Below are 26670 nucleotides of genomic sequence, written 5' to 3'. Positions count from 1 at the left end.
GGCTTTTTCTTCTAATGTACAGAAGCCTCTCATGTCTGTTTGGCTGTCCTGTGTGCCGGCTCATGTTTTTGATTTGGCAGGCGTACACATGTGCATAAGCTGGCTGTCAGAGGCAGGCAATGTCTGCCAGGATCCGAGCTAAGCAGCTGGCAAGACTCCGCTCCATCTGGGCTGTTCTGGTAGCCTGGCTGTGCGGTGGAGGAGGTGCCACCTTACATAAGCCTCCAGAACCTTGAAATGCTGCGCTGAGACTTTGGAAGCTGTGCCGCTACGCCAATAACTAGGTTCAAATGTAGTAATTTAAACCTGCGCAAGAGGAGCAGCCCCTCTACTCACTTTTTAAAGACCCTCTGTTATCTCCTGTCATAGCCTAAATGTGTCCACGTAGGCCTGAAAGCAGATAAGGCAGCGGGTTCAGTTAACCTGTGAGTGGGTGAAACCTGAGTTTGTGAATGGCTGGCGGATGATGGACAAGTGCAAGGGGAGGAGGTGTGGAGGATTATCTAACGCAGCTATGTGCAAACAATCTGAGGCCCATAAAAGAGTTTAAACTGCATCAGAGTGTGAGGGGAAACAAATGGGCATCTGATAAAACAACTCTTATACACATTAAGCATCGATTTGGTTTGGATTATATGATGCTGTATGATGTCGCCTTGTAGGAGAAAGTGCTCAACCAATTAGGCCTGATGACCTTTTCACTGTGAGTGTGGGTGTGGCTGTATTTAGTCCACAGAGGAAAACACTAAAAACATCCCTCTAATGTGCTGTTTTATAGCCTTATAGTTTGATTTTGGTGTCCAAAAAGTCACCCAGTAAGAGTTTAAGCTATGAAGTTAGGGTTCCTGTGTTTGTAGAGTCTGCTGGTCTAAGCTGTACTGTACACATGCAGGTAGGCGTCACATGGAGACCTCCAGCAGAGCGTCAACACAGGGATGTTTCAACACTGCTGCCTGCCTGGGAGGAGGGAGGAAAGGGTTAAAGTCTGGACTCACAGTTTGAGCACACTGCCAAAAATGTCACCCTGCATAAATCCTTTAGTAGCCTGCAGAAAATACAGTTTTTAATCCTGAGGTGGCACAAATAAGGGGCGAGAGAGAGAGAGACAACACAGAGGAGGAGAGAGAGGGCTTAACTGGAGCTTTGTTCATTAGAGATAGATAGATAGATAGATAGATAGATAGATAGATAGATAGATGTTGAAGGAAGATTTGACGACTATTCGATTCAGATTCGATTAATCGTCAACTTTTTCTGAGAAGCAGGTTGATTTTTTTTTTTGCAGTGCACTGCTGTGAACAGGGCGGGCGGGGCGGAGGAGAGGGGAGGTTTCCTTCAGAGAGAGAGAGAGAGAGAGAGAGAGAGCGTGCGCGTGTGTGTGAGCGTGAGCGAGAGCGTGACCGAGTTTGTGTGCGGCGTGGCTGCGAGAACGCTCAGCTGGTGGAAAAGTGCAGCGTGTGTGTGTGTGTGTGTGTGTGTGTGTATGAGTGTGTCTGCGTGTGTTTGTATGCGTGCGGGTGTGAATGTGTGAGCGCGTGTGTGTGTGTGCAGACAGCTCGTCAGGGGGGTAGGTGGGGGAGCTGGGCGAGGTGGTGTGCGTGTGTGTGTGTGTGTGGAGGGGGGGGGACAAGGTGAAGACAACAGCTCGAGGTTTCGGTGGGGGGGTCAGTTTGCGCGGAGGTCTGGACGCGGACGGTCAGAGCGCCGGTGCCGCGCTCATCGCGGAGCTGAACCCGAGCTGCGTCCTGCGCCGTGACCACAGTGAGTAAATACACACTGCGCTCATCTGTCTGGAATCTCTCACCTCTTAGCTGCTGCTGCTTCTTCTTCTTCTTCTTCTGGACGATTCTTCATTTTCACGCACACAAATGGGACTTTGCTCATGTGTGTGTCTGTCCTGTCTCTTCAGTCCGGCTGAACTAGTCTGCGTGGTGCTTACGTTCATCTCTCGAGGAATCGGGTCGTTTTTCTACAGTCTGATGTAGGATTTCCCTCCCGGTGCGTGTAGTTATATTTTAACAGCACACTGAGTCTGAGCAGGGAGGAGGGTGAGGGTGAGGAGGATGAGGGTGAGGAGGGGGAGACACCTCAGCACTAAAGACTCCATCAGTGTCTAAAGCCGCCGACTAAACTCTGCAGCTGTACTTTCATAGTCAATAATGTAGCTTTGCAGTGGCGATAACATTCACTGGCCTCTGCTGAGTGTCTGTGTGTGTGTGTGTGTGTGTGTGTGTGTGTGCATGTGCTCTGTCATAAAGCTCCATTAGCAGCATCTTAATGTAGGATCATCTCTGCACTATTAAACTTCCTTCCTGCTTTCCAAAGAAGACCAGAGCTGTGTTCAGGATCAGGTCGTCTACAGGCACAGCGGCTGCTCAATGGCAGCGTTGTTCTAACCGTGTGTAATGTACAGGTGCAGACGGAGGGTTGAGAGCGTTAGAGAGGTCGCAGTGCACTTTCTTACCTCCCTTAATGAGAAACACGGTCATACCTCTAAGCTTAGGTATTGGAGAGGATTAAATACAGGCAGAAGCAGGATCCTGGTCCATTTATGCTCAGAAAGGTGGAGGAATGGCTCTTGTTATATATGGTACACACACACACACACACACACACACACACACACACGTGTGGCATTATTAAGCTGCTCCCTGCCCCATTTAATTCTCTAGATCTGGCTGTATGACCAGTAAAGCTGAATTTCTCTCTCTCTCTCTCTGTCTCTGTCTCTCTCTCTCTCTCTCTCTCTCTCTCTCTCTCTCTCTCTCTCTCTCTCTCTCTCTCTCTCTCTCTCTCTCTCTCTCTCTCTCTCTCTCTCTCTCTCTTCTCTCTCTCTCTCTCTCTCTCTCTCTCTCTCTCTCTCTCTCTCTCTCTCTCTCTCTCTCTCTCTCTCTGCAGGCGGAAACACAAATGTCAGCAAATGTCAAGCACTTGGAGCATGGCTTTGCTTTCAGGCTTATTAGCTGCACACACAATGAGCCCAACTTGCCCCTGTGGCCAGCAGTTTAAATGAATGTGCACACACACACACACACACATACACATACACATACACACATGTAAGTCTACACAGGAACATGCAAAGACTATAAAACCAGCTGTAATAAAGTGCAATTATCAACAGCAGAGGGGCGATTTGGTCGTGTGTGCGTGTGCGTGTGTGTGTGTGCATAGATTTAGACACAGTCAGCACAGTGACCTAAAGATAGCAGCGCCCCATTGGAAACAGTAATTAGTGGGGTGAAAAGAGAGGGAGAGGCGAGGAGGAAGAGGAGGAGGAAGGAGGAGGATATTGTTTAAACCATCTGATATCTGTTATATAATGACGATGTACAATGGAGACACGCTGGGAGAAAGTGTAGAGAAACCAACAGAGCCAAAGAGTGAGAGAAGCTATTTATTGAGAGAGCGAGATCATAATGTACTGTGTGTGTGTGTGTGCGTGTGCGTGTGTGTGCTTGCAGATTCAGTTTACTCAACTTTTGTTAGAGTCCGTATCGGTTGCAGCACTTTTTATTTCCCAGAAGTTTGTATGTGGGCTGTAAAAGAAATAGAAATAAACCAATCCTGCTCAAACCCCTGCTGGTTATTATCCAGCAGGATATCTCTGAAACCTAATAACAGCTTTCCATGAAATTGGGTGGACAGATAAGAGCGGAGCCAGGGAACAATGATGGGGGTTTTGTGGTTGAACTGGGATTTCTACCAACAGTCCAATAAGAATCTTTGTATTTTTATCGAATCTTGATTTCGTAACTGCGTGTGAACAAGAGCCAAGGACTCAGTTTGAATCAGTTGAAATTTGAAATGGTACGTTCCAATTTGGCCTAACAGTCATTTGGAGACGAAGCTGCTGGAGGTCTGCTCTCGTGAAAATGAGGCCACGAGCCCCAGAGTCCCTGTTTGTAAGTAGAGCTGAATGAGTCTCCAGTCTGCTTACATACATTACATCCTCTTAAGATGCTCAGCTCAGCTTAAAATGGACATTACTGCACCCAACACACACCCAAACACACTCCCAAGCTTTTTTTTACTTTAGGTGCTTTTGTAAGTAAGTTATTTACGGAACATTATGCACTTTCACATCACTTTGGACCTCCAGCTATGTGGAGTGAGACGACTTAGATGAACCTCACTGTATGCTGCGTTCAGGTTTGCTGTACATGTTGTACTTTCTCACTGTCAGCTCCTCCAGCTGCGTCTGTTAAACCAGGCTCACAGTGAAGTGAACACATGACACCATGTCATCAGAAGGAACTTTATGATATAGAATTAAAACAAACAAAAACACACATTAGTCACTTTAACAACAGATTTCTACTCAGTAAAGTCTTCGTGTCAGTTTTAGGCGTGTGTGTGTGTGTGTGTGTGTGTGTGTGTGTGTGTGTGTGTGTGTGTGTGTGTGTGTGTGTGTGTGTGTGTGTGTGTGTGTGTGTGTGTGTGTGTGTGTGTGTGTGTGTGTGTGTGTGTGTGGCGTGCGCTCAGATGCTCCCCATCAAAGCCCAAACTATCTTTTTCCCGTCCTATTTATTTATTGTTGTATTGTTTACTTTTATTCTGATTTCGTTTTGGTTGAAGTGCCAAGGGAAAAAAAACGAATAAAAATAAAGAAATATTTGAATTAGGCATTAAGCAAAAACACTCCGGCTTTCCTGGTCAGGAAATCCCTGCAAACACACACAACTTCCCCCTGCCTGGTCAAAGTAGATAATGCTGCATAATGCAATGGAAGTGGTCGACTCCTATTTCAAGATCCTACAGAGAGCTCTCTCCCTCTCCCCTTCTCCCTCTCTCTCCCTCTCCCTCTCTCCCTCTCCCTCTCTCTCCCCTCACCCGCCTTCCCCATCAGTCTGCAGGTGGTGAGTGGTCATGTGTCGCTCGCTCTGAGAGGGTTTCTTATTTAGTCTTAAGCCCTGGGCTTTGTTTGGGAACTGACTTGTGTGTGTGCCTTATACAATAGCTGTGTTTACATTGGATTGGGGGTGTGTGTGAGTGTGTGTGCGCTCATGTTTATCCATGCATGCACATTGGTTTGCACATGCAGGCTTTGTTTTCCTTGGAGTTTTCTTGGGGGGCTTCACCAAACAAATAAAAGTCCATATGGCGTTAAGCAGAGAATGGAGCGTTTCTATGGGAATAACTTCTCTCTCTCGTCTCGGTGAATTCATTTGGTGTGTGTGTGTGCATTGTGTCCCTTTGGCCCGTTTTGTGAGTTGTCCCTGCTCATTCAGTCTGTTTCAGGGTTCTGATGAGCTCAGTGGATGTCATGACCTTAAGACTGACATGACATCATGGCCTTAGCGGGATGCCCTGACTTCTTCCTACGTCGCCCCAACTACCAGGTAAACCTGTGTGTCACCTGTCTGCATGCCTGTCAGTGGTGGATGGAACGTGTCGGAGTGATGTTTGAGGAATCAACCAGCGTGGTCTGTTGAGAACAAACCTCTGTTCTTCAACACAACCCTCCATATGCATGCTGTTTGGATCATTGTTTGAGTATTGTAGCTCGTTAGTGCTGGCAGGGAGTCAGAAGATGAAATGATTTTATATAATAAAGCCCCTCCCCCTCCCCCCCAACACAATGATTCTGCTCGTAACCTTTTTATGAGGCTAATTTGGGATAAACAACCACATTCAGTTGTTGTGTTGTTCAGACAATATGGCCTCTTTCCTTTTAACCGAGCATTCAAAATCTGTTCACATCCAGAGATCAGGACAAACACACAACCGTGTGCCCGACACTCTGAGATCTGATGGGCCCCGACCCTGTGCATTGTGATCGGATCTCAAATCGCCTCTCGTCAGCTGTTAAGCTGTCACTGTGTCACTCTCACTTTTGTCCATAAAGTTATTTTGATTCAGTTCTGTCCGTTACAATGTGCGGAGATCCAAAGTTCTCGTTCTCTCACTTTGAGCTTGGTGCTGCTGGGCATCGATCAGTCTTCACCACATTCCATTGGCCCTCTCGTGTGTTAGATTCTGGCTCGTGAAGGGGTTAATGTGCAGATTCACCTCCACTGTCCAAGCGTGAGGAACCCTTTGTTCCCCGGCTCATGTTTTCCTGCTCCACCGTCTCATCAGGAGGTCCCGCCGTCTATAAATAGAGACGCAAAACAAACAGCAGCAATAAGCTCCGGCCTTTGTTTGGTGGCGGAGCTGAAAGTACAGGATTGATGATGGTGTGACGCCTCACAGGGGCTGATGGGGGCTGATGGGAGTGACGTCGTGTTCAGCTGCCTCCTCTTTTAGGGGGGGGGGGGGCTCCTGCTAACCCCGAACCGTGGGACTGCTGAGCCCCTGTTGAGCTGACATTATGTTGGATTGGTGTGAGTCAGGATCCAGAAAAGGGTTTGCACCAATAAGGCTGCAGTGAATAGAGAATTGAAGCCCCATAGAAAACCACATTCTCTCTCTCTCTCTCTCTCTCTCTCGCTCTCGCTCTCGCTCTCTCTCTTGCTCTTTCTCTCTCTTGCACGTGTGTGTGAGCGTGCATACATACATGCTCCTGTGTGTGTGTGTGTGTGTGTGTGTGTGTCATGCTGTGTCATAACAGCAAACCTTACTTTTAAAAACACGCACACACGCACACACACACACACACACACACACACACACACACACACACTGAATGGAGTCTCTGTAGGGTTTAGTGTGTATAGATAAGGAGCAAATGAGCCCTCTTTTCTGCATACTTACATAACGTTGTACATAACGCCGGGCATGTTTGGGAATCTGGGCAGCGTTCCAGGGCCGTCTCAGAACAGGATAAGTGTCTCTCTCTCTCTGTGTCTCTCTCTGTGTCTCTCTCTCTCTCTCTCTCTCTGTATCTAAGAGAGAACTTTGGATCTGTGTCCTAAAGGAAGCAGCAAGCAGCTTTTCCTTTCTTACTATTGCTCTTCACCCGTCCTCCTGTGTCTGTGCATGCATGTGTGTGTCAGTGTGTGTGTGTGTGTCAGTGTGTGTATATGCACGTGCACGCACAACAGAACCACGAAGAAACCACAGTCCTCAGCTTAGTCCTGACTTAAGCTTGTCAGAGGGGAGGAAAGAATGGAGAGTTAAACAAATGTGAACCAGCGACCACGGCTGAGCGTGTCTGCTGGCTGCATGAACACCCACAGCTGATCCTGCTCGCCTCTGTGCTCCCTCAGGTCACAGGTCAGTCATTGAACACAATCGGCCCCGATCTCGCGCTTTCCAGGAAGCTTCTGGGAAAAAGTGTGTCGAAATGCCGACATGCTGGTTTCGTGGCCTGTGAGAGAGAGAGAGACAGGGAGAGAGAGACAGGGAGAGAGAGACAGAGAGAGAGGGAGAGGCTGTTCATGCCAAATGTAGCCATAAAAGCTGAGAAATAGAAAGAAGTTGATCTCTGCACACGTCCTCAGGTCTTTTGGGTCTGTAGAGAGCGGTGTGCAAAATTAGGAACATTGCCGCTATGACAACAGGGCCAGCGACCCCTGTGGTGTCGTGCAGGTCAGTTGCAACAAAGAAACATCAATTCTTGCAGCGAGCCGATCACGTCTCTGTGCGTCTGAAGCCTTCTTCTCTGTGCGTTTGGGAGTCAGGCCTGCAGCGTCGTGCACGTCTGCCTCCGTCTCCCCCCAGATGCTGACTAAGATAAACTGTGCATCAGGCCAGTGTGTGTGTGTGTGTGTGTGTGTGTGTATCTGTGCATCAGCTCAGACTGCAGACTTCAGCCCACAGGCCTCTGCAGCCAAGTTGCCTTCCTTGGAAAGCTTTTGGCTGCCTCTTCTCAGAGCTATAAATCTTACTCTGGGCATTTCTGGATGTTTTCGAAGCACAGAGGGGAACTGTAAATTAGTGTGTGTGCGTGCGCAGACGTGCACGCCCGCCTGTGCGCATACGTGCACGACAGGACCTCTGGCCACGAGCAGTTCCTGGAAGCAGTGTGTCCGCGTTCTTCTTTTTCCTGGAAAACTGGAGATTGAAAATTTGTTTGGCTTGCCTCCCGTCCCTGCAGCTCTCTTGCCTCCAGGCTGCTTCAAATTAGCCAATGTGTGAGGACATGCGAGACGGTGTGAAAGTGTGTGTGCGCTGGTGTGTAAGCTGGTGTGTGTGAGCTGGTGTGTGTGAGCGCTCGTGTGGTTTTGCTCCAGAATTGATTAATTTGGTGGTTGTTGTTTTTTTTAACACAGAAATCAGTGCCTGATGTGAGTTTGCATGTAAGAACTCTAAGCAGTTGTGAGTGTGTGTGTGTGTGTGGAAGAGAGAAAGGTCAGAGGTCACAAAGTCACTGTGTTACAGGGTCAAAAGTGTTCCTGGTGTTTGAGGCTGAATTTTCCTGGACAGCAAAGATCAAACCCTCAGTCTGTGACCCTCTGACTCCCTGCTCTGACTCCCTTCATGTCTTCACTGCAGCGTGTCCTTCTTCTGTCCGTCCTCTCAGCTGGTCTCCTTGTTTTGGACAGGAAAGCATGGAGCGAACGTCCTCTCACAGGCCCGAGGAGCTGATCGTTCCGGGCTTTCAGCGCTCATCTAATCGAAACTCGCCACATCACCACGGTAACTCTCCTCTCCTCTCCTCTCTGCCATTCTCTTTATGTTGTCAGTGACTCAACAGTTCTGGTACACACACACACACACACACACACACACACACACACACACACACACACACACACACACACAGAGTTAAGTCTTCCGTTCTTTACAGGATCTCAGTTATTTGCTGGCACACTTAATGCTCTTCCTGTCTTCCTAGAACTCGCTCTCTCTCTCTCGCTCTCGCTTGCTCCCTCCTTCCCTCCTTCCCCCCCTCCCTCCCTCCCTCCCTCCCGTCTCCTTCTCATACATTCTGTCCTGCGTCTCTCTGGGCTCTGCTCTCCAGATGGAGAGACTATAGCCTCTCCTGTTTTTCACCACAGCTCAGCACTTTCCTTCCTCCTTGTTACGACGCTCAGTACGCTCCCATGAATCCCTGCAGCCCCGCTGGACTAACCCTGGAAAACCGTTGTAAAATCTCCCTTGACCCTTTTTCCCGGGGTTGGTCGGTGCCTGCTGGGTGTTTTGGTGACGGAGCTCGTGGGAGAGTGTGTGCGTGTGCGTGTGTGTGTGTGTGTGTGTGTGTGCGGCATCATCTGGAGTCAAAGTCATCCTGATTTTGCACGCCAGCGAAACCTCACAGACGCTCGCGCCCTATATTTAGACTCTCAGGTCAGCCGCCTCTCCTTTCTGCTGGCCTGGTCTTATTCGATGACCTCATGGTGTGTGTGTGTGTGTGTGTGTGTGTGTGTGTGTGTGTGTGTGTGTGTGTGTGTGTGTGTGTGTGTGTGTGTGTGTGTGTGTGTGTGTGTGTGTGTGTGTGTGTGTGTGTGTGTGTGTGTGTGTGTGTGTGTGTGTGTGTGTGTGTGTGTGTGTGTGTGTGTGCGCGCGCGCGCGCGTGGGGCTTCAGCATGCTTCAAAAGAGCAAGGTGGTGTGCGTCCCTCTCTCCCTTTGTCTGTCTCCCTCTCTATCTCTGTCTGTCTCCATCTCTCTCTCTGTCTCCCTCCCCCTCTCTCCCTCTGTCTGTCTCTCTCCCTCTGTCTCTCTCTCTCCCTCCCTCAGAGGGAGCTCTGTCTGTCTCTGTCTCTCCCTCTCTTTACCTCTGTCTCTCTCACTCTCTCTATTAGACAATCTGACTCTTAGTTTGAGCACACAGAGGCATTAAATCGACCAATGGAATGGATGCAAAATCATATTCCGGTTGAGTTTCTGCTGCCCGGTGTGAAGGCAGACTTGATGTCAGACGCTGCAGGCCGGAGCTCCTCACACCTCAACCGGCTCGGAATGAATCATTCACTCGGCCCGTCCGCTTTAAGCTTTCATGTCGGAAATTGAAACCGCCGACCTCCGAGTCTCGACCTCTCGCTCCATTTGACTTTCACTCCAGTGTCCGCAAGAAAAGCGGTGCTGTGTGTTCACTGGCACCAAACCCAGTTGAGAAAGTCAAAACGTGGCCGATACGGCGGCTGTGCGAGGAAATTCTTAGAAAGAGACGCCGCAAAATTGCTTCTTTTTATGGTATATGTAAGTGAACCCTAATTATTGCGTATGTAATGTATAGCTGCGTAGCTCGTGGCTCTCTGGGAGCCTGGACATCCAGCTCTCCTTTCCAACCCCAGACTGCTGTCGGAGATCAATGATTACGGGTTGTAGTGGTCAGGCAGAGAGAGGGAGAAGGAGGGAGGGAGGGAGAAGGAGAGAGGGAGCACGTCCTCCATGTCTTCTGGAGTCTTGAGAGGAATGACTTGGCCGCGGTTAGTTTGATAGTTAAACGTTGGCTAGACTGCTCTTCTGTCACAGAGTTACAATGTTTTCGTGCTCTCCGTCCACTGCCTGTCTGTCTGTCCCCCCCCTCCCCACCCCAGCAGCTCAGTGGGGACCAGAACGTTGTCCTTCTCTTAAAGCTGCACGCCACAATGTACAACTGAGACCTGCTGCTGTTATCCAAAATCCTTTAATCGTCGTTTGTCTCACATGGGAATATGTAAACACTGTCAACATCTGCATTACAGGACAGAATGGTGTTTACTTATTGGATACCAAAGTCCTCTTCTCTCCTCTTCTCTTCTCTTCTCTTCTCTTCTCTTCTCTTCTCTTCTCTTCTCTTCTCTTCTGTCCTCATCTGCTCTCTTATGGCTTCCAACTCTGTGTCACCCCTGTCCCATTAATAAACCTGAGCATCACATGACATTTTGTCCTAGACTCTCTCTCTCTCTCTCTCCCTCTCTCTCTCTCTCGCCCCATCATTTGGTCACCATGTGCCATGTACAGGCTGGTAAGCGTTCCCTGAGTGCAGTAATTTCTCCTCAAGGAATGCCAGGAATTCTGCGTGTGGTGTTGGGGTGGGACACATCGGGCCTTGGACACACACACACACACACGCATGCACACTCATAGTCTCACACACCAACAACACACTGAGACATACTGTACTTCTGAGGACATTGAGACGCCTCCTGTGTATCCCTGCTGAACCACGAGCCATCACACCGGCCTCGTCAATGGTAAACAATAAGTGAGGTCATTGGTTTCAGTGTCTTTTCTCTAAGGATGGGAGCAGTGCAAAGATTTTATTCATTCAACATACAAGGAATGAGTCATCAAAACACAGAGAGTAGCTCAGGCGTGGTCTTGATTATTCAGTACAGGGTCTGAATGCAACAGGATGGATCTCAGCCCCTTCAATCAAAACCAATTGGATCATAGGCTCCATCCCTTTATTCACTTTTACACTGTGTAGAAGAAAAACAAACAATTGCAAATTATTAAAGGTATTTTGTAGAAGAAGCTTTCTAAAAGATAAACTGGACAGATTCACATTTCTTTGTCAATCACCTGCTTGTGATGTGACATTTAGTCTGTAAACCGCATGGTTTTTACAGAAACATTCACCCTTTCCACCTCTTAAGTGACACCTAGTGGATATCTGCAGCCTTGCACCCTCTTGCTGCCACCCTGTAACCCTGTGTTTACCTTCTGACTCCCCTCAGATGATGATGTGGATCTGGAGCAGCTGATGAATGACATGAACTCCTCCATGGAGAGCGTTTACTCCTCTCAGGCAGACACAGTGCTGCTCCTGAACAATGGCCACGCCCACGCTCCCCACCACCGCTACCACCACCTACACACTGCCTATCCGGGGCACGGCCACGCCCACCAGCGACCCAGCCCACCCCAACAGCCTGCTACGCCATCCACAGAGAGGCTGATGTACTCTCAGCCCATGCACATCCAGGCTGTCAGGTACACAAACACTGAAACCATGCGGAAAAAAGTAATTAAGTGAAAAGTAATTAATGATTTAATGTCAAATGGTGACTTCTGATGCTAATAAATGAATAAATGATAATGTTCCATGCCTAAATAGTCCCCACAACACTGTATAGAAATATAGACACTGTTTGAACTGTGCTCTCATTGTTTTGCCTGTACAATGATGTGCACTCTGTCTCCCTCTGCAGGTGCCTGCAGGTAGAGCAGCAGCTGCGTCCAGCCTCCTTACCTGCCATCCCAAACCCTTTCCCTGAGCTCTGCAGCCCGTCTGGCTCCCCCGTCCTCAGCCCCATCCAGACCTCTGACAACCATGTGAGTAAACCTACCTCCCCTAGACATGCGCGCACACACACATACACAAACACACACACAAACACACACACAGACTACACACTGTACCCATATGGTTACAATAGAATTTGGACCCCCCATTGTGTTAGTTGTCCTTTACTTGACCGCTGTGTGTGCGTGGGCGTACGTGTGTGTGTGTGTCTGTGTGTGTTTGAAAGCAGCTGACTGGCCATTATGTTCAGGTCAGAGCAGCATCTGCTGACTTTGGCTGTGTGAAGCTTTTCCTTCCATTATACCACAGCTCACCCTGGGTTATCTGACCGTGTGTATGTTATTGTGGAAGCGCCGTTATCAATCACTTGAGGACACATACACACACACACACACACATATACAGAGGGTGACAGACATGTTTTGCCGTGTGAAGGAGGTGAGCAGAAGTTCCATGATGCTGATGACAGCATGCAGACTTCCTTAGCCGAGCTGGGAACACGGGTAGGAATGTCTGCAGGTCGGATCTCTCTGAACCCTCTGAATCCGTCTACAGGCTCCGGCAAGACAGGAGCGGGTTTCCGGTTCACACGCTTCCACGCTGGCCCTTCACGTCACTGCGTGTGCGTGTGTGTGCGTGTGTGTGCGTGTGTGACTTTGTGTCATAGCCGAGCCCTTCCTTCCCCCGGCAGATCCTCCTGTCCCAGGAATGTTCCATCCTTCTCAGAGACATTTTCAGGATGCCCACCCTGAACAATAAAAGTTATTTTAGACGCTAGCCCTCTCTCGCACACGCACACACGCACACACACACAAGTTTAACTATCAGATTTACACACATAGATGTAATAAACCCATTACTTTTGTATTTGGTTGACATCATCTCACATGGTCCAGAGTCAGAGAGGAGTGAGTGCTGTTTCACAATGAATCTTCTGTGTATGAAAGTGTGTGTGTGTGTGTGTGTTTGAGAAAGAGAGCAGCAGAGAGAGAGAAGGGATAGTCTTCATCTTCACAGATATGTTACATACTGCAGTTTCGTCTAATTTAGGTTTGACACACTAACAGGACAATCAAATGTAACACCGGCTGTCTGGACCTCTTCTTCTTTATTACATTGCGTGTTGCCAGGTTGGTGCAAATGAAGGAGTCGAGGGGACAAATGAGCTGCTGAAAAATCAGGAAAGAAAAAGACTAAATCCAGGGTTCAAAACGAGAAACTTCATCATCTTCCTCACTCCACACATGCGTCTGGAGCTTCCAGTTGTGGCTGCGTGCAGACTCGGTGTTCCCTTCTTAATAAGCCTTAATGTAAAGATGAGCTGTGGCTCCGTGTCTTGGCCTGATTAAATGAATCTCTAACTGATCCAATCACTGGAGTTCAAACAAGACCAAGCGGCAGAGCGGCCATGTTGGAGCGTTTCACTCTAAGACGCCAGCGCCTCTGCCGCTGTGTAATATTTTGCATGAGCTGAAAGAGCGGCTAAGGTGGGTTAAGGGTTCCATAGGATAAAGAGAGAGAGTGTGTGTGGGTGTGTGTGTGAAGAATGAGGAGGGGTTTCAGATGCATTAAGGAGGGCTTAGACAACAATGTAGACAAGGTTCTCAGAAGTGTTTGCATTGGCATGGTTTTATCACAGACTAGACAGGATCTCTCTCTCTGTCTCTCTTTCTCTCTCTCTCTGTCTCTCACTCTCTCTCTCTCTCTCTCTCTCTCTGTCTGTCTCTCTCCCTCTCCCTCCCTCTCTGTGTCTCTCTCTCCCTCTCTGTCTCTATCTCTCGTCTCTCCCTCACTCTCTGTCTTTCTCTCTCTCTCCCTCCCTCTCTCTCTGTGTCTCCCTCCCTCTCTGTGTCTGTCTCTCTCTCTCTCTCTCTCTCTCTCTCTCTCCCCCTCCCTCTCTCTCTGTGTCTCCCTCCCTCTCTGTGTCTATCTCTCTCAGTCCCTCCAGCTGTTGAGCTAAAATCTGAACATTCTTTGCTAAGCTACAGTCTTCTCATAAAGCTCTTTTTCACATGGACACACTGCTTACTCTGTATAATGGGCCAGTAAAAGGTGTGTGTGTGTTCATTCTCATATTTTACAAAGGGATGGAAACGTTTGAGAGTTTAATTTGCAAGCTGCATCTTGATCAGATTGTAAAGTTTGGGAGGATGTCCATCTTTAAGTATCAGTAAGTGTGTGATGGCCTCTGGTGATGCAGCGGTCTGGCTGTAGTGAAGGCTGCAGTCTGATGATAGCACTTTCCCACGCACGTTGTGGTAAGTCTAGTCTTACACCATACAATTCAGTCACATTACCCCGGCTTACACAAGGGTTTAGTCCGCTCCCCGGGGATAGGTGTCCTCTGTGCTGTCTGTCATCGCCGGGTGATTTGGGTTTGCTTTGGCATGGGGACTGCGGCTGTAATGCAATTCCTGCTTTTATTTGTGGCTGGGGACGCAGCATTAGGAACATCAGGACGTCAGGGAGGCCCCGCGGTTAAACGGGACCGGTCCAATCTGAAGGATTTGGGTTCAAGCTCCATGTGCTGGCCAGCTTCCACCCCGCGAAAGTGGCTTTGAGCCAAGCACTGAATCTGTTCCAGCAGCAGGGTTACTGTGCTATAGCTGAGGCCGACCTCTGACCTCTGAGTGGAAGGAGGCAAGAGAGGAGAGGATTTCAATTCAGAGAGTGTGTGTGTGTGTCAGTTGGTGGGGATTCACTGCTTGATTTTTTTTTTGTTAATGTTTGGTGCAGCTTAACAAATACTACAGCAGCAGCTTAGTGACAAAAGGAAGCTGGACGTCTGCAGCACTGATGTGTGAATGAAGCAGAGAGCTGATCAGTCAGTTGTGCAGTAATGACGCCACTGATCTCCTCTCACTCTCCTAGTTTGTCATGAAAATAGAAAACAAAGAGAAACTTAACATTACTCCTTTGCTTTGAACATGTTTTGTATTCATTTTTCATTTAAATGTTTCACCAATTTTTAAATCAAATGAAAGGTGAAACACTTGACGCACACCACAATTTGGATAATGATGTGATTCACACATGCGCGCACACACACACACACACACACACACACACTCTCTCCCTCTGTTTGTGACTCCCACCTCCCTTCCTCTGGGGTCAGCTGATGTATTTCTGCACGCAATGGTCTGCTGACCCACTGCAATCAGATCAGGTGTCGTGTGTTCGTCAGTGTGTGTGCGTGTTTGTATGTGTGTATGTGTGTGAAGATAGCAGCGAGAACCTGTGCACACAAGAATATCTGTATACATATGGTATATAGCTTGTGTGTGTGATATGTTTTATCAATCATACTGGTTAAATATACTGCTGTGTCAATTGTCACCCTCGGTTGACTCACAGCAAAGATGGAACCACCTGTGTGTGTGTGTGTGTGTGTGTGTGTGTGTGTTGTCACTGTCTAAGTAGGACACGTGTGTGTGTGTGTGTGTGTGTGTGTGTGTGTGTGTGTGTGTGTGTGTTTTGCATGTATTTTGAGGCTTTGCTCAGCAGCAGGCTAAATGTTTTGCATGCCTTGTCAACGTGCCGACCTACTTTTGCCATGTGAGATAACACACACATTGTTTAACACACACAATATAGCAGACAGTAATGGCTGTAATTATTTTAGTGACTTTCTTGCCACACTGTCTTTGCCCTTCGCTGCCTTCAAATAGCAACAACACAGCTGATAGTGACGCTGTTTGAAAGACATCTTGACTTCTTGGCTTCTGTCCTCCCTCCACATGCCACAGAGTTTAAGTGATCAGCCTCCATGGTTACCAATGCCAGCCATGGCAGGAATGATGTTACGCATCCGTATTAGATGCTGACAACATAACAACATTGATGAAATACAGCGGCGTGGCTCGACTGTGGCGAGAGCTTGCTCCCTGTCCATGGTGCTGAACACAGTGCCAGTGGTAAACGTTGTGTCTCGGGGCCTAGTTCAAGCTCAGATTTATGATGTCATGGCCTCACATCAACACCTGCTGCAGCCTGTGTGTGCAAAAGATGCCTCACAGTGTGATTTGATTTTATGGCAGATCAGGCAATGCGTGATTGAATTCGGCATAAAGTGAAGTATGTTTACTCTGACGATGTTTGAATGAATTGGGTCACAGTAGGAGTCCTGTTAACCCCTTCCATGTATACAGTTTAACCACGGTTTGGGCTTAATAACAGTAGAGATCAATAATCTGATTGTTTGTACCCTGTTAGATGCATTAGTTACCACAATGGTAGCCAGTGAGTCGAACCTAAGGTGTGACTCCTGCTCCACCTGGGGGCTCAAACAGTTGAAGAGATTCGTAGGCTTGACATGAGTCGACAGCCTTCTGTCCAACACACACACACACACACACACACACACACACACACACACACACACACACACACACACACACACACACACACACACAGACGGGCGGTGCCATGTCAGTGTTGGGTCGTAGGGAGGTGGGGAGGTGAGCCACTGAGCGAGGCTTTGTGGTGGTGCTCTGCTGAGGTGAAATTGAGTTTGGCCTGTCTGCAGAGCTAATCAGCTCTGTCTGGCTCGCAACCCGACCGCTCACAGACATGAAAGACGTCTGATGTTGTAACGTCTCCGTGTGGGAAGTTACCACCAACCAGCTCTCTAATGCCCATGTTAGTTATGGCTGTTAGTTAGACTTCTGTGGGATCCATAACCAGCCGGGCTTCATCTGGAGGTCTGTGGCGTCTAACTGCAGACAAATAATGCCCAGACCTCAATTCTGACAAAGTTCAGACGGTGTAAAATACTAATAAAGACAGAAAGCAGCAATTTGAAAATACTCTATTAGCTGAAGTTCATTAAAAACAGAAGAAATACATGAAATCAGGTCAAACATGAATGATCTTGTATTTGTACTCGTCAACTTTTGTGACTTAGTTATATTTAAATCTTTGGGCTATGTGTCTGTCTCTCCGTCTTGGTGAATCAGTAACTATGTAAACAAACAAGAAATGTAAAAGCTCCACCGTTTACAGCCTTAAATGTAATTAGTGTTTGTAAATGTATACAAGTCGTATACGACCCCTCAGTCCAGCTCAGCCTTGAATCGTGTGTGTGTGTGTGTGTGTGTGTGTGTGTGTGTGTGTGTGTGTGTGTGTGTGTGTGTGTGTGTGTGTGTGTGTGTGTGTGTGTGTGTGTGTGTGTGTGTGTGTGTGTGTGTGTGTGTGTGTGTGTGTGTGTGTGTGTGTGTGTGTGTGTGTGTAGCCTGATGGCTTTAGGGGCCTGTAAACCTCTTGGTCAAGTGGGCCTGACCCTACACAGATTAATGTATTTGACCTCTGACCCCTTACATACTGTGCGTGTGTGTTTCTTTATATGCATGCAGGTGTCCGTCCCTGACCCTTCAATCCAATATGCTGTGTGTGTGTGTGTGGTGTAGGGGACCCTCCCTCTGCTTTTCCACCCCTCACCCTCACCAGGGAAGTGGGGGAGGGGAAAGCAGAGGGAGGAGGGCCGAGCCAAGGTGAGTTATGTTTCATCACTGAAAGATGAAACTCGGGTGAGGAAACGAGAGAGAGAGAGAGAGAGAGAGAGAGAGAGAGGAAAAGAAATAGAAATGGAACGCTCCCCGAGTCCACATGACACGTGAAGAAGACTGTTCCTCCCTGTGGCCCCCCCTCCCCTCCCCCACATACTCCTTCACATGTGTGTGTCATGCTCTTGCACATACGCTCTGCAGGCCCCCTCACACGCTCAGCCAGCTCTCTGTTCTTCCTCTCCTTTCTAGGAATCAACTTTATGGGTTTGTTTCTCACATTTATCGACCATAAAACTGAAAATGAGCCAGAGAATCTTTATTCATCTGGGCAAGAAGTTCAAAGAACAATTCTGTCTCTGTACTCAAGAATACAATCAATAATTATCATCCAGAACTGGAGCTGGTTGCCATGGTTTACATTTTGTCGTCTTCATGTGCATGTGTGTGTGTGGCTCACTGTTCACATGCACACTGTATTAGGGGCCAGCTGGGCTGTCCTACACACACATGAGCCTGATTATGACTCAGTATTGCATTACTGACATTCCTCCATAGCTCGCTCTCTCTCTCTCTCGCTCGCCTGCTCTCTGTCTCTCTGTCTCTCTCTCGCTCTCTTGTTCTCTCTGTCTCTCACCCCCCTCCTGCTTTTCCTTTATCTACATCTCTATCTCCTCCCTTCTCTCTCTCCCTCTCTCTCTCTCGCACTCTCTTGAGACTGAGCAGATTTGCTGAGCAAAGCCCCCTCCCCCCTCTATCCCCCCTCTCTCCCCCTCTCTCTCCCCCCTCCCTCCCCCTCCTCTGACCCCCTCTGTAAAGCCGTCCCGTCGCGTGATCCGCAGCCTTCAGATTGAATCACCCCACTGTTTTGAAAAGACGCTCGGCTCCCCTACTTTGTGGCGTTGGAAGCAATCAGTGTGTGTTACACATGTTGCTCTGGTCCTAACACTCCGGCATAGTATTTCACATACAGCTGAGGAGGAGGAAGAGGAAGAGGGAAGGAGGGCAAGGGAGGAGGGGGGGGGGAGAGAAATTGAAACCGTCAGGCAGCTAAAAGGAAATGTCGAATGCGTCGGAATAAGTGGCAGCACTCACTGGAGTCTGTAGGTGTAGGTGTGTGTGGACTGTGTGTGTGAACTCTTCAGTGATTGGCTTTGTAGTTCAGTACATTGAGCTTGTCTTCTCTGTGTGTGTGTGTGTGTGTGTGTGTGTGTGTGTGGTGGCCGTGTTCGTACTGTACCAAGAGGGAGAAAGAGCGCTGCAGAGAAACAGAGGATTCTTTTGGGTTTTTTTGGGGGGGGGGGATATGGAACATGTGATAGGAGTGTGTCGGGTACGTGACAGGTAGCAGCTCACCGCTGAAACAAGCGCACACCGGGTTAATCCACGGAGGAGGAGAGGAGAGGAAGGGAGAGGAGAGGAGAGGAGGAGAGGAAGGGAGAGGAGAGGAGCGGCAGCTCAAACCACTCCTCGCAGCTCAGCCTTTATCCTGCCCAGCACGAAAAGAAGGGGAAGGCTCTCTCTCTCTCTCTCTCTTTCTCTCTCCAGCCCTTGCTCTGTCACTCCCTCCCTCCCATCTTACCTCTCTCTCTCTCTCTCTCTCTCGCGTTCTCAATGCCAATCTGTCCCTCCTCCCTTTCCTCTCTCTTCCTGATTTCCTTCTCTTCCTCCCCCTCCCTCCTCTCTCCCTCCCTCCCTCCCTCCCACCCTCCTCTCTCTCGCTCGCTCTCCGTGTGTGTCACTGGAGAGTGTCTCAGTGTGAAAATGCCATCCTGCTCTCCAGACTGTTGCCTCTTTCAGGCTGTGGAGGTAAGAGACTTGTGTGTTAGTTTCTCTTCTCGGTTGTTCCGTTAGCGAGCTTGTGCTTGTGTGTGTGTGAGATCAGTGTGTGTGTGTGATCAGTGTGTGTGCCGATGAGAACCTTTTGCATTTTTTTCCTCCTCTCCCTCCGGGTTCCAGAAACTTTTTCTCAAACAAAACTCCTGCGTCATGAGATGGGTTTAGCTTTTTCACGGGGGCGTGTGTGTGTGTCTATGCATGTGTGTGACTGTGTGTGTGTGTGTGTGTGTGTGTGTGTGACTCTGTGTGTGTGTGAGCAGGAGGGAAGGAGGCACAGATCGCTGTGACGTTGCCTCTGGTTCATTAGGAGCGAGCCCTCTTTGCGGCGCTGTTGTGGCGGTTTCGCCGTCTTGTGTCATTCCTGGACCGCCATCTGTCATCTGTGGGGCTTTGTACTGTGTGTGTCCACGTCGCCGTGCCATTGTTTGACTGAATTTTCCATACACACACCCCTCTCCCCCCCCTCCCCTCCTCTCGCCTTCTCCCATCACCAGCTTTGTGTCTTGTTTCACGTCATTTTAAAGACTTGACCCCCCCCTTTGTGTGAAGCACAGGCCAACTTTGAATTTTCAGCCGATTTCCTGCTGTGGACGTGAGATGTTAAAGTATGTGGCTGTGCGGGAACACACACACACACACACACACACACACACAGATCAGCTCTGAGATTCTGACCTGTTCCTGCCACTTTTCCGCCGTCGCCTGTTCCCCTCTGTGTGTATGTGTGTGTGTGTGTGTGTCCTGCTTTGTGAGAGCGTTCTGCGCCCCTCGTATGTGTGTGAGGCGGCACATACGGCGGTGTGAGGCGGCCGGTCTGCGGTGGTTTGCGGGCACACACACACTTTTTTGGTGGGGGGGCCCTTGGCTGTAATGGCGAAACAATGGGCGGTACTTTGGCTCTGAACTGAGCCCACTTGCTGCTCCCAGCGCTGACGTTTCTGAGGACACACTCCAACTGAAACATGTGTTTTTCTGCTTTTCCTACCGTGGATACGTTCGCATCAAATAGACAAAAGTGTGTGTGTGTGTGTGTGTGTGTGAGAGAGAGTGTGTGTGCACGGGCAGGTTCACATCCATGTTGGCGGATGTGTGAGCTTGCTGGGATAAAAGCTTTGAAGTGAGCGAGCGGGAGGTGAAACAGCCTCAGCACAGTTTGGGGGTTTTTTTTTCTCGTCACCCTGGGTTTTTTGCGTCTTGTTGTTTGGACCGACGGGACAAAGTGAGTCGGGGCGTTTAGAGCTGATGGACTTGACAAAGCACTTGGTTGTGGAGGTAAATGTCGCCTCTCATCCTGTCGCTCTCACTTCTGTGGACTCCACTTCCTGAAAGTGCCACATGCAAAAGCTCTGATGCACGCACACACACACACACACACACACACACAGACACACTCACACACACATTCCCATCAGGGTTAACGTGTGTGTGTGCGTTTTGCAGATAGTGAAGGTGTGGAGCGAGGATGGAGCCGGCAAAGTGGTGGAGATTCCCGCCGACATGACCGCCAGAGACGTGTGTCAGCTCCTCGTCTACAAGAGCCACTGTCTGGATGACAACTGCTGGTCGCTGGTGGAGCACCATCCCATCCTTGGTCTCGGTAAGTGTGTGTGTGTGTGTGTGTGTGTATACATACATGGAGTGTGTGTGTGTGCATCTTATTTGCACACATCTACCAATGTTTTCTAGCAAATGCAAAGAGGGATGGAATGAGTTTATATCGGGTTTACCTTCCTCTACATTCTTTGGCGAGTGAGTGTGTGTGTGTGTGTGTGTGTGTGCGACTTTTGTAACGTCCGCATACGTGTGGATGCTCTCTTGTGTGTATGTTCACTTGAGCATGGCACGAGCGCTTGTATGCTTTCTATACGGGGGGACGGGGGCTGTAGGATTAAGTGTTTTCTGTGTTCTGCTCACATGCTTCCTCCCTGCAGTAACACACACACACACACACACACACACACACAGGGGGGAAACAGGAGACTCGTGCTTCACCTCTTTACTTCTGCTCCGTCTCTCGTTTGAAGCGTTTTTTCCCTCCTCTTCTTCTTCTTTTTTTGTCCATGTAGCCCTGCGTCTGTCTTTCTGCTCGCGGCGGAGGCTTTCCTACTTCAGTCGTATTTTTAGAGTCAAAGGATTGCTTTGTGCTTTTGCTGCTTGATCTGCGCTTCTGGAAAGAAGGGAGGGAGAGAAGAGAGAAAAAAAAGTGCACTGGAGAGATGGAATGTGAGGTGAGGAGAGGAAGGGAGGGAGGGAGAGAGAGAGATGAAGGGAGTGAGAAAGAGAGAGAGAGAGAGAGAAAGAGGGGGGGCGGAGTAGGCCTGGGCCGAGCGTCATACCAGAGCTGTAAGGAGCCAATGGCAGGTCTCCGTCGGACGAGCCCCTAGTCATACCAGCCAATCAATCTGCCCTCAACCTCTCCACAGGAAATTCCCCTGCTTGCAGCCAGCACACACACACACACACACACACACACACACACACACTTTAATATATATTTAAATACACAGAGCTCAGTCATCTCCAGCCAACAAGAACTGCAACTACACTCTCATCTGTGTGTGTGTGTGTGTGTGTGTGTGTGTGTGTGTGTGTGTGTGTGTGTGTGTGTGTGTGTGTGTGTGTGTGTGTGTGTGTGTGTGTGTGTGTGTGTGTGTGTGTGTGTGTGTGTGTGTGTGTGTGTGTGTGTGTGTGTGTGTGTGTGTGTGTGTGTGTGTGTGTGTGTGTGTGGAATCGGTGCTAAATCCTAGATGCTATCATTTCTCGTGTGTGTGTGTCCATGTAGAACTCGAACATCCTGTCAGTATCAATTTCTAATCGGCCTCAATCAGATCATATACCCTCAACCCTCAAGAAAGAGGAGAAAGGAGAAGGCCAACACACACACACACACACACACACACACAGGTCAGAGCTCTTAATGTGTGTCTCGTACTTTGCTTGTGCCTTTGCTGCTCTCAGCAATCAGCCTAAATACATGACATCATCTTCCTGCAATGCCCCCCCACCCCCCCTCCATTTCATAGCACTTCTCCTCTCCTCCTTCACCTCCCTCCCTCTCTTCCTCCCTCCCTCCCTCCAGTGCTCCTTTATTCACAGCTCCTCCTCCTTTAACCTCTCGCTCCCTCGCGCGTCTCCTGGTAACGGGAGATTTTTGTGCTGTGTCACCGTATACAACAGTGATGTGGCTATAAATAAAGAAGTGTGACCTGTTAATTCAGCTCTCGCCCCAAAGCTTCTGATTATGCTTTAGTCCCCCTATACTTCACCAATGTAGCCTGAAAAGCATGCTAAAGGTTTTATACCTTAATAAATACAACAAGAACGATTACATCTAAACATTCAGCTGTTGTCTTTCTGTTTTGTTGTCGAATCAGAAAGGTAAACATGCTAATTTATGCTACTAGCTAGCTGAGGAAGTCATTGTACAAGTCACAAGATAATAATAGTCATAATTTGCTGGATTTCTACAGAAATATGAGTATAAAGAAGCATAATTGTATCATTTGTTAAACTCGGTTTGGGGTGTTCTGGTTTTTCGTCAAATTCTAAAAGTCCACCAGCTGTTTGAATGACATCATCGGCTTCTTAAGTATTCTGGGATGTAATTAATTTGGGCCCTTGCCGTGTTTTTATTGTGCAAAGAAATCTATTTATAGTTGATCTCCACTTCTGGTATTAGGAAGAAAAGATGGAAATCTGAGCAAATACGCAAAAACAAGTGAACTCGTCGCTTTAAGATCCTATACTCACCTCAATCATTCTGCAGAATAATGTCTCCTAAATGTGTGTGAGCTGATGGTTTCTCTCTCTTTCTGCACAGAGAGATGTCTGGAGGACCATGAACTGGTGGTTCAGGTTCAAGCCTCCATGAGCAGCGACAGCAAATTCCTCTTCAGAAAGAACTATGCCAAATATGAATTCTTCAGGAACCCCCTGGTGAGTCTCTCGCATCCCTCAAATGACCTTTCCCTGAGTGCCTCGGCGTAGCGTGCAGCCCCGCACGCACACACACAAACACACACACACACACACACACACACATGCTCATACAGTATGCATACACCCTTTCAGACACACACGCAGTCACAGCCGGGGGTTCGACTGAGGCTTCACGCTGATATTTCTGGAGTGGAAGTGCCATCAAATCTAATCCAATATATTTTCTATTACGTTTTCATGATTATAAGACTTCTATGTCAAAATCAACATTAGAAGTACATGGTGAGCTCATACCGCCAACAAGGCAGAACAAGCCTGATTAAAATGCGTCAAGTTCTGATGTTATTCTGGCCGAAAGGGAAGGAAGCAATCATGTGACGAGTATGATGTCATTGTTTTATTTATAACATGAAATGGATCTGGACCCAACTGTGCCTCCTGATAAACTCTCACATGATAAACACGCATCATTTTTAAAAGATTGGTGTATTAGGTTTAAAGAAATTGACAGAAAACATTGTAATATTAAACCGGCCCGTTGGCAACAATGTCTAAAGCAGGCGGCGATGCGTTTAAGGACACAAACCTGGCGGCTCTGCGTTGGCATCTTACTGCTGGATGTGGACTCGGCGTTGGCCCGATGCCGTTACGTCCTGTGGCGCGCGGTGACGTTAGCGCCGAGGTGATTTAGGCGTGTGTCGGAGCCAGAGAGTGACCTCAGCGCCGTGGTAACGAGCACAGTAAAACACACGAGCGCTGGCTATGGTCTGTCAATCACGCTAAGAGTAGCACTGCTGGCTAAAGAGGATTACATCAGCGGGTGAGATCATACTGCATCTACTCTCCCTCCCTCCCTCCCTCCCTCCTTCATTCTCTCTCTCTCTCTCCCACCCACCCTCCCTCTCTCTCTCTCTCCCTCCCTCCCTCCCTCCCTCCCTCACACACTCTCTCACTCTCCCTCTCTCTCTCTCCTCCTCTCTCTCTCCCTCCCTCCCTCTCTCTCCTCCTATCTCTCTTCCTCCCTCCGTCTCTCACACTCTTTCTCTCCCTCCTTCACTCTCTCTCCCTCCCTCCCTCTCTCTTTCTCCCTCCCTCCCTCCCTCCCTCCCTCCCTCCCTCCCTCCCTCTCATTCCCACCAGCTTTGTCTCTGAATCCCAGTAAGGGAGAACAAGAGAAAAAGAGAGAGAGAAGCATATTCAGCACAAACACCGCCCTCCTCTGAGCTGGTATACACAATAAGTGGTTTCTAGTGCCCCTCTCTCTCTCTCTCTCTCTCGCGCTCTCTCTCTCTCTCCCTCTCCTTCTCTCTCTTTCTTTCTCCTACACTCATCCGTCATTTCCCCTGTGTTTTTTCCATCCAGAACTTTTTCCCGGAGCAGATGGTGGCCTGGTGTCAGGAGTCTGACGGCTCAATCCCTCAGTCACAGCTCTTACAGGTGAGGCCGCTGACTCAGCAAAGATCTGGGGAACATTCCTAATTGTTCAACCATCTTTGTAAGGACATGTGATCATTCGCTCATATGGATGCGCGCGCGCACACACACGCACACACACACACGCACACACACACACACACACACACACACACACACAGGTCTGATTTTTGCATTGAAAAACAAAACTGCAGTCCTCAGGGAACGCTGGATTTAATGGGTTTGGAATGCATTTCACAACTTCTAGGAATATGTGATGGGAGAAGCAGAACCCTAACGTCGGGGGTTACATGCAGTTCATGCTCCTGCTGTTCCTGCTTGATATTTACTCGTGTGTGTTTTTTGCAGAACTTTCTGAACTCCAGCAGCTGCCCAGAGATCCAGGGTTACCTGTATGTGAAGGAGCCTGGACGCAAATCCTGGAAGAAGCTCTACATGTTCCTGCGACGGTCTGGCCTCTACTACTCCACTAAAGGAACGTCCAAGGTGCTGAGAGTGCTGCCAGTTGCATCTTTGTTCTCTTAAATGTAACAGTATCTGAAACAAAGATGTATTTTTAAATAGTTTGCAGCGCTCTGTAATCCTTTTCTTTCCATTGTCCCCTGACCTCTGACCTCTGACCTCCCTCTGCATGGTCCAGGAGCCTCGGCATCTGCAGCTGTTGGCAGACCTGGAGGATAGCAACGTCTTCACCATCATCACCGGCAAGAAGCTCCACAACGCGCCCGCAGATTTCCAGTTCTGCATCAAGGTAACGAGAAAAGGCCGCAAAGAAACATTGGCAACTTGGCATCTATACTGCGTGCCCCCCCCCCCCCCCCCCCCCCCCCTCCCCCCAATATAAATCCAGAATTTTACTATTGCTGCGTTTTTATGTGTGTAAAAATCCGATGGTGCCAATTCACAGTACTTACCTCCAGAGTTTATAGAGACAGCGGTGACGTATGCCAAAGCGGCGCTACACTGCTGACTCAGCGTCGTCTCCACACTGTGTATCCAGTCTGTTAATGTCATTGGCCCTCGTCTGTGACCGTTTGACAGCCCAGCAAAGTGAGGAGCGAGTGTAAGGAGCTGAAGATGCTGTGTGCGGAGGAGGAGCAGAGCAGGACCTGCTGGATGACGGCCTTCAGACTGCTCAAGGTACAATCGGATCTCTGCAATGCTGAGCCGCGATCTGTTATTGAAACTCCTTGCTAATGAGCTCTTTGCTGTGTCTTGACAGTACGGGATCGTGCTGTACCAGAACTACAACGTTCCCCAGCAGAGGAAGTCCAACCCGTCACATTTCTCGGCGCCTGTGGTGAGGCTCTGCACACGTCTCGCTTACATGCCTCCACTCAGACGAGACCAATCCAGCTTGTTCTGTGAATTAGCTGACGATGACTTGCGTCAGTTTGCGTCGTTCTATCGATCTCTGGCCGCCGTTATGATCCTGGATTAGAGGGATTTGTTCCAACTAAACGCTCAGTTGCGTTTTAGGTTTTGTGTTAATGCAGTTCCATAGCGACGAGCTCACGGTCCAGATCGGGGTCAGGCTCAATAAAAGGAAAGCGTTACATAAGCAAAGTACAGCCTACACGTAACATCTTATCCTGGGGTTATTTTAGAAAAGTGAACATTTATGTAATGCCCACGCACACACATACGGTATGAAGGGGTTCATACATATGCACACAGCAGAAAGGCACACACACAGTGTGTGTTGTACTGACACTAATCACTTCGCACCATAAGGTGTGTGTGAAGGTGTCATAAGACTGTAAACATTGTGCCTAAATAAAGAGGAAGTGTAAGAATTCACAGATCTCTATAATCTATAGCATGCTTGTGTTTGGGCTGAATCACAGACTTGTGTGGTGACTCGGAGCCTTAATGTGCTGGAGAACATCAAGGGT

The 26670-nt window shown here is 48.7% G+C and overlaps 1 protein-coding gene across 6 annotated transcripts; it reads left to right on the top strand.

The window, feature by feature from the left end:
- The first annotated feature begins 1620 nt into the window (after positions 1-1620).
- Positions 1621-26664, top strand: LOC143016973 (growth factor receptor-bound protein 10-like). 6 transcript variants are annotated; one of them, XM_076171573.1, is made up of 12 exons: positions 1621-1761; positions 5232-5342; positions 8430-8523; positions 11494-11749; positions 11968-12091; positions 20843-20999; positions 23223-23338; positions 24704-24778; positions 25124-25261; positions 25416-25526; positions 25817-25915; positions 25998-26664. In XM_076171573.1, the coding sequence occupies exons 2-12, from the start codon at positions 5292-5294 to the stop codon at positions 26214-26216; spliced, it is 1440 nt and encodes a 479-aa protein (XP_076027688.1). In that variant the 5' UTR covers positions 1621-1761; positions 5232-5291; the 3' UTR covers positions 26217-26664. The 6 variants fall into 6 exon arrangements, with proteins under 6 accessions (XP_076027688.1, XP_076027689.1, XP_076027690.1 ...); XM_076171574.1 differs by lacking the exon at positions 5232-5342; XM_076171575.1 differs by lacking the exon at positions 5232-5342 and having other exon boundaries at positions 8408-8523.
- The last annotated feature ends 6 nt before the right edge of the window (positions 26665-26670 follow it).

This window comes from Genypterus blacodes, unplaced genomic scaffold (genome assembly GCF_046128005.1).
Source record: "Genypterus blacodes isolate CSIRO-AG114 ecotype Tasmania unplaced genomic scaffold, CSIRO-AGI_Gbla_v1 ptg000258l_1, whole genome shotgun sequence".
Classification (NCBI taxonomy): domain Eukaryota; kingdom Metazoa; phylum Chordata; class Actinopteri; order Ophidiiformes; family Ophidiidae; genus Genypterus; species Genypterus blacodes.
This window is presented reverse-complemented; position numbering and strand designations above follow the sequence as displayed.